Source organism: Triticum urartu, chromosome 2A (genome assembly GCF_056163025.1).
Source record: "Triticum urartu cultivar PI428250 chromosome 2A, HENAU_Tu73, whole genome shotgun sequence".
NCBI lineage: Eukaryota > Viridiplantae > Streptophyta > Magnoliopsida > Poales > Poaceae > Triticum > Triticum urartu.
Window position 1 is genome coordinate 622,187,211 of NC_141874.1, and position 7,901 is coordinate 622,195,111.

The following is a 7,901-nucleotide window of genomic DNA, read 5'->3' on the forward strand; positions in this document are numbered from 1 at the left end:
TAGCAACATCATCACCGTCATCACGTCGTCATGCTGATGGAACTCTCCCACAAAGCTCTCCTAGATCTGAGTTCGTGGGACGTCATCGAGCTGAACGTGTGTTGAACTCGGAGGTGCCGTGCGTTCGGTACTTAGATCGGTCGGATCGTGAAGACGTACGACTACATCAACCGCGTTCTCATAACGCTTCCGCTTACGGTCTACGAGGGTACATGGACGATACTCCCCCTCTCGTTGCTATGCATCACCATGATCTTGCGTGTGCATAGGAATTTTTTTGAAATTACTATGTTCCCCAACAGAGAACTAGGGGAGGCTCCAAAACCTGTGTATCCAAAAGTGCTAAAACCTCTAGTATATATAGGTTGGAGGGGGAGGAGGGGGTGCCACACAAGGGGGGAAGGTTTCCCCCCTTTGGCGGCCAAGAGGAGGGGGATTCCCCCTCCAATTCGGCCTCCCCCTTCCTCTCCCCAAGTGGGAAGGGGGCGCTACCTCCTATTGGGCCCAAGTGGTCCATTATGCTTTCAACCACTTGGCCTTTATAAACCCGTTGATATTTAAATAAATACAAAACCTCCTAATCATATTTAGAGTCTCTTAATATCAATTTAACATCACCAGAAACTATTTTCACCTATATATATATAATTTATCGGTATTACCTAGTAAACCCCGAAACCCTTCCGATGACCCCAAACGCTTCCGGTTCCTCTCGAAACTATTTCGAATATTAATGAAACTATTTTATAAATACTTTCTCATTACTCCTGTCCTACTAACACTCAATAGATCTGGATTACATTAAGCCTGTGACCATGTAGTTTCGGTAAAACATAGACATGAATAAAACCCCTTTCGTTCAATGACCGACGGCGGAACCGTGGACGTCCATACCGATCTCTATGTGTACACGAATGACATTCGACTGAACCCTTGGTTATCATGTGTTATTGTCTTTGCTTCGCAATACTTTAAAAAACACGAGGTGAGATATATCGGTATCCTCTTGAGTCATGCACATGCTTACTATACCGGTCTCCTCGGTACCAATTTTGTTCTTCTTTCTCGTTGACATGTTCCGGCATCCCCGTGAGACCCTCCATGATGCTGGGAAGGGGAGTTTGATGGGCTATGTTCCTCCACATGGAGGTGTTTTGGTAGCCCAACATCAGCCCATAAGTCCAACACATGCCACCCGTTGATCTTCGTTTCATCCAATGGTTGTGAGTGCTTCCTAGTGAGGGGAGTAGAGAAGAAAACACTAGCACTCCACCCCTGCTGTGTGGTGGCTGTTATTTTCATGAGAGTGAGAGAACACACGAAAAACACACAACCTGTGAAAGAGAGGAAGAAGAAGATATGGAGGTTCTGTCCAGATTTGCCGCATCTGATTAGATAGTGTTCAAGCTGGTGATTGGAGGCTCAAACATGATTGGATTGAACTCAAACTTGGTGAGGCAATTCCTTACTTTGTGTACTCCGATCTAGTTAGCTGGCTTGAGTATTGGGTCAGTGGAGCATCAGATTTGAGTGTGGTTTTGTCAGTTCGGACTACTGTAGTTTCAAAACAGAGTAGTTTTGGGAGACGAATAGTTTGGGTAGGCAAACTGTGTCCGACTGAGCTAAAATTTTGAGAGGATCTCAGGAACTCATGTGTCTACTTGTCTGCCAAATTTGGTGCTATTTGGTTCAGCGGTTTACGATCAGTTTGTAGAACACTGAAGGAGACAGAAGCTGTGTAAACTTTGCTTTGCTGAAATCTGGCCTCTTATGGTTGTTGTTGCTCTTTCCAGTTCGCAACATGGTTAGCGTGTTGTAAATCTCTCTGGAGGATCTAGAGAAGACTTTGTACTTACCATTCTCATAAGTGAAGTTTGTGGATTGGTCGGTCCACAGCCATAGTTGTTTACTCCTCAAGTTGGGGACGTTTTTCCACGTTAAATCTTGTGTCACATATGCATGTTGTTTGTGTTATTTCCCTACTTACTTGTTGGTGGAAGCTGCCCTCAAAGTTCACTACATGTGAAGGAGGTTGTTTAGTGTGCATATTTGTCGTGTCGGTGAATTTGTGCAGCGCATTGTTGCTGTTCAGCTCCAACATACGGTCCGGCGGGCCAACCTGATTGAATCAAGACAATTCATTAATTAAGGGCAAAAGATCAAATTACCCTTTTAATTTTTTTTTGTGGGAGAGGGGGGGGGGGGGGGGCTAGAACCATAAATATTTGAGCAGAATTGGTGGGAGCTGCTCAAATTTGAGCACAATGAGTGTTTTGAGGTGTAACTTCTCAAAATTTGGAGGAAAATGGTTGGTCGTGCTCTGAGTCTAACTCCTTAAAACAGAAAAATCTGAAAGAGATAAAGCTTTTTGGGGGAAGAGCTAGAAATTCTTCTAATTCTAAGGAGTTAAAGCTTTTTGAAGGAAGGGCTAGAGATTCTAAATGCCACCCCATGTAGTGGCAAAGAGAAAAAAATGATCCAACATACACGTCACTTGTGGACTAGAGCACATCACACACCTTGTATTCAACTCCCTCACAGTCGGTCTGCACTCTTGCAGTGTCCACCTCTGTCACCTAAACAAGCTATATACCAGAGGGACCAAAGAGCAGCACATCACACCGAGGAAGCTCGCGTACTCTGCTCGGACGAGCAACATGACCCTGTACATGTACGCACTCACACAGTGTACTGTATATATACGCCTCTAACCACCTACGCAGCCAGCTGCTGCTGCTGAGTACTGCTGCTACTGCTGGTGGTGGCGCTAGTGCCATCGTCTTCAGAGAGGCAGCAATGCATTGCGCTGCCTGGAGCGGCGGCATTAGGGGGAAGAAGGGGCTCCGGCTCCAGCTCCAGGCAGAGCATCTCGGACTGGAGGATGGCACAGTAGTGGCCGAACGTCTCTGGCGACACATTGAGCTCGAAGCCGACGCCGAAGAGGAAGTCCACCTCGAGGTAGTTCATCTCCGGCAGGCTGATCCCGCCCACCTTGGCGAAGTAGGCGTTGTTGTAGCATCTGCGATATCAGCAAGGCACCATATGTTAACATGTTATATACGTGCTTGTATCAGGATTCAGACCATATGGACCAATCATGTTAAGTCTTTTTCTTTTTGAGAAATCAAGAATGGCAGTGGCAGTAGGCCACCAAACATTTGTGCAGTGCAGGGCAAACCAAATTGGCCGAAGAGGCACACACACCAAATCAGTTATTCAGAATCCACCTTAAAAACAGTCAAATCTGTAGAATGTTAAATCGTCCAAACTAAGAATAACCATAGTGATTCTGTCAAGGAAGAAATATGCAACAAATCATCAATTGGGTAATGATTCCAGGAAAAGGACAGATAGGGCTGGATGCTCCTGGCAAGAGGGAGTTGGAACAGGTAGTGTGCATCCATCAGCAAGGGCCAAGTTGCCACCGTCCTATCATATGGCAAGTACTTGACAGTGAATTAAATTCCAAAAAGAGAGAAAAGGTTGCTGAAAGGGAGGGGGGCCTCTATCTTAAATCTTTGGCTTGGGTCCCCCAAGGTGCAAATGTGGTTGGAACATGGATGGAAGGAGCAGTGGATGGAGCCACCATTGCCTCTTTGTTTGCAGGTATAATTTTGCCTACACCACATACATCACCTCATGAGCAGATAATACTCTACTCTGCTTGGTGTTTGGTGTGCTGGCATGGGCAGATGACATAACGAATTCTCCAAATGCAAATCGATAGGAATAGTATTTTCTTTTGATAGTGGGTGCAGCCTTCGATTGCCTGTACTTGTTGGGATTTAGGGAAGGGGTTGTTGGGTTCTGCTTCTTAAAGAATGTTCTCTGCCAATGCAACCTACGTGATCTGGATTCCGGAATTAGATGTCGATCTTATCCCATCAGAGCCTTCTGTGAACAACTCAACAAATTGTCTACAGTGGCTCTATAGAACATGCGACACTGACACGATTAGTAGTTAGTTTAGCACCAACTTGAACGGCAGAGAAGCAGACTAATCAGCCCCTTTGCAATCCAAAAGTTGTTTTGACATGCTAGATTGATTAAGGTCCCCAGCTATTAACTGGTTGACAGTGATCTTTTGTCAAGCACGTAAAGAAGCAGCAGATAAGAGTTTGCGAGTGCGATAATGCTTGGCCTAAAAAATCAAGCGGATAAAGCTGCCCAGCTTGAGCACAAAAGAACAAAATTTATATGAGAATCAAGCTATCTGTGCACTACATCTTGATTCAAGGGAATAAGAACAGTGCCTACACACCAATTGAGTCTTCCTAAAATTATTTTTGTCATCCTAAATAGTAGCCTGGTCTAGAGAATTTCACCTGTTTCTGATCCAATTCTCTGCTGTAAGGTGGGCATTAGCAGACTGAGGACCAACTGGCCTCAAGAACACATAACTTTGAAACAAACTAGGAACTCGACCATACAGGCGCCAGTCATACTCATGATCAGGGGGTGAGGTTAAGGCGAGAACTCACATGTCATCCATGAACTTGACGGCGGAGAGCACGGTGGTGATGAGGAGGCGGTGCACGCTGTAGGAGTCCACGGCGAGGGTGCGGCGGCGGCGCAGGAGGCGGTCGAGGTAGATGTAACCCACCACGAAGCACGCGGGGCTGCAGCCCGCGAACCGCGCGATGCGCGCCATGTACGCGCGCACCGAGATGCCGGGCTTCGTCATCGCCCGGAACGCCGACCGTGACGCCGGTTCCAGCGCTCCCGGCCCCGCTGCCGTGTCGTTGCGCTCCGTTACGCGCTCCAGGAGCGCGGAGAGGACGCCCACCACCCGCGGCATGTCCGTTGCCGGTAGATCCTCCTCCTCAGCACTGCCCATGCTGGCTTCTCGAATCTCGATCGCCGGCTCCCTTGGATGCTGTGCGCCTGTGTGTGTGTGTACGCGTGAGTTTTCGCGGCTGGACTTCATGGAGAGTTGAAGATTTCGTTATATAGGATGTTGGGGAGGAAGGCAGAGAAACGTCACACCATGATGTTGAGAAAATCCTCATACAAATTAATCAAAGAAAAACACGGCAAAATAAACCGAGTAGGTTAACAATAACCACGAGGGTACTATTGGACGTCTCACCGCCAAAAAAAAGCATATGAGAGGCCGGGCCATCATAAGACACAACCAAGACCGCTCACGACGAGCGAACACGCGCCACTCGGAAGAAATCATTGGACTTTGTCGCACCAACATCATCGAACTGTTGTCGAAGAATACCCTCTGCCCTCTTGCTCCGGATCGAGGAGCGTCAATCTACCAACATAGAAATGACAAAGAGAGGATATGTCACGTGTAAAGGAAAGGCACAGGCGAGACCACTAGCCGTCGAAACCAAGGCGTTGTTTCTTAGAGGTCCCAACCATCCCAAACATGCTACCGTGACCGAAAGGTACCCATACTAACCGGCGAATTCCCCAAAAGGGTCAAGACGCAAAGACCGTCTGCCGGAACGGACAAGGGTTTTTACCCTAAGTGTTGGCAAAAAGAGGAGACCAGCGTCCCCCAAGAGGGACACGACACTCGCAAGCATCGCCATCACCAGCCCAAGGCTCAAAGCTCTTGCTCGGCTCCTCCCGCACACCTCGCCGAGGGTACTCAAGCCAGAAGACCCACTACGACGACCGAGGACTCCGAATCTGGATCAGGTCTTAGCCGCTACCAAGGGGGACAGCATAGACAGGATCACTCACCGCAGCCCTCTCGCCATCCACTCGGCCTATGGAGCAACCAATACCATTGCCATGGAGCTTGCCGAAGAGCCCAATGGAACGTCTCAAATGTATTTACCTTTCTAAACACTTTGATATTTGTTTTGTACGCTAACTTGAATAGCTAGAATATAAACTACAGGACTTACGTTGTTTTCAGCAGATTTTCCATGTTGCTATTTTCTATGTAGAAAAGATCTGAGATTTCTTTTGAAAGTAATAGAAGAAATAAGCCGCAGAACCACAAGGGCTGGCCAGGGGTGGCCCACAGCCACCATGCGACATGGGCAAGGGCATAACGCATGGGGCCCATAGGCACCGCCTCTCATGCCTATATCGCACATATACCCCCCCCCCCCTAACCTAAAACCGTGGCACAAATTTTTGGTCATTTTTCTTTGAGGCGGAGCCACCGCCTTCTCTGACTTCTTCCCGAAGGGCTTTCTTGAGGCTAATTTGGCCTCCGGAGAGGGGGCTCTTTCTCATATTCATCAATAACACCTTCTCCATCATCACTGTCATGATCTCCCCACTCATGTGTGCGTCGTTTCTCTGTAGCCACATGTGGCGGATGGGAATTGGATGAGATCATTTATGTAATAATTGTCGTAATTGTTTGGGTTTGATGACTGGTGTCATATAGGTTATGAGATTGATGTTGATATGACTTTGCTATGCTTAATGCTTGCCAGTAAGGCATAAGTGTCATGATTTCATATCTGAACCGAATGTGTTTAGATCAACGTACAAGTTATACGCATGTGTTGTTGTTCTGAACTGGAGATCTCAAACTGAAAATAATCAGGGTATCAAAGTGAATGATAGTAACTTGAGGATTACATGTATTCATTAAGTTCAATGCTTTTCTTTGGTTCTTGGTAAAAGGAGTGCCTTAATTACGCTTAATGTTCATTAGTATCCCACTGAAACGGGAGGGTGGGACAAAATATGGTGTGCAAGTTCCTATTGCAAGCATACAACTGTAAATGAAATGCATGTATACATAAGTTAATGAATTTGAGCTAGATTACGACCACCCTATATTATCGCCATTACATATTTGTTCTATCCATGCAACATCCCACTATCCATCCTTATGCCTACGCTTTTGATCATTGTTAGTCTCTTTAAAATACTGTGTACTTGGCAACTGTTGAGTATTGTTGTTTTCTATTACTTTACTGGAATCACATTATAATCACTCCATCACATTTTCTACTAATAAATTCTCTTGAGCAAGTATTTGTTTTCAGGTGTGAGTTCACAACTCAATTGCTAAAGCTTATAAATATACTTTGCCTCCTCTTGTGTTGAATCATTATATTTGGGGCATAACCTTTTCTCAAATCTTGTGTCCTTTCATCTTGGCGAGGTTCTTCTGAGACTGGGTCTTCTTAGCTAACCGATTAGTCGCCAATACTAAACCATTGTCGAAACCTCATGTTGGTCAAGAATTTATGGTTTCTGCAGGAAACAGGTCTGGGTTTAATCTCACTATAACCTGCGATTGGCAACGGTTGCCTGTGCATGGATTCATCGTTCTACCATTCTATGGTTTTATGGCTTATCGTGTCGACACTCTTCTAAGGTTTTCAGGGCTCTCTGATTCTCCATCAATATATGATAGTTCATGATAGAAGTCTCAGATATGGGGGCCAATCCATCCCATACTTGAATCATTACTTCATACATAGACCATGAATCACGTATTCTAACAATTGGCATCCTCACAAGCATTGCAAAAATTGTCTTGTCGACAAACTGGGTTCGGATATATCCATTGATTCTGCAAGCTGAACAAAACATCTACCGTTCATCGCAACTCTCTAGTTTTCGTATCCCCCTAAGAAACGTTTGTTGATCAAATAACAACTTCTTCCAAATTTCTTCTTCCAGGGAGTACTTGATCCTTATTAATTCCTGGGCCTATGGGTTATAGGCCCACTTCAATACTTGCACAGCTTTAACTCATCCTTTGAGTTACTATTGTTCCATATTCTTGCATTACACCTCCTTAAATTCCAATATTGCTTCATTCCTTCATAATCTTGAGGTAATCATCCAAACCCAACTGTTGGGGATATAGCTATCAGTTATGACCCGCCCAGGAGGGGCCGGATCAATCCCAATGACGGGTCACAAAGGAAGCCCAATAAACATTCAAGGTGATAGTTTATTAAGGC

General features: G+C 45.8%; 1 protein-coding gene across 1 annotated transcript; it reads right to left on the reverse strand.

Moving 5' to 3' along the window:
- Positions 1 to 2,474: 2,474 nt before the first annotated feature.
- LOC125539249 (cyclin-P4-1) lies at positions 2,475 to 4,942 on the reverse strand. Its single transcript, XM_048702657.2, has 2 exons — positions 4,482 to 4,942; positions 2,475 to 3,019 (listed from the first exon to the last, which is right to left on the reverse strand). The coding sequence occupies exons 1-2, from the start codon at positions 4,925 to 4,927 to the stop codon at positions 2,716 to 2,718; spliced, it is 750 nt and encodes a 249-aa protein (XP_048558614.2). The 5' UTR covers positions 4,928 to 4,942; the 3' UTR covers positions 2,475 to 2,715.
- Positions 4,943 to 7,901: the final 2,959 nt, after the last annotated feature.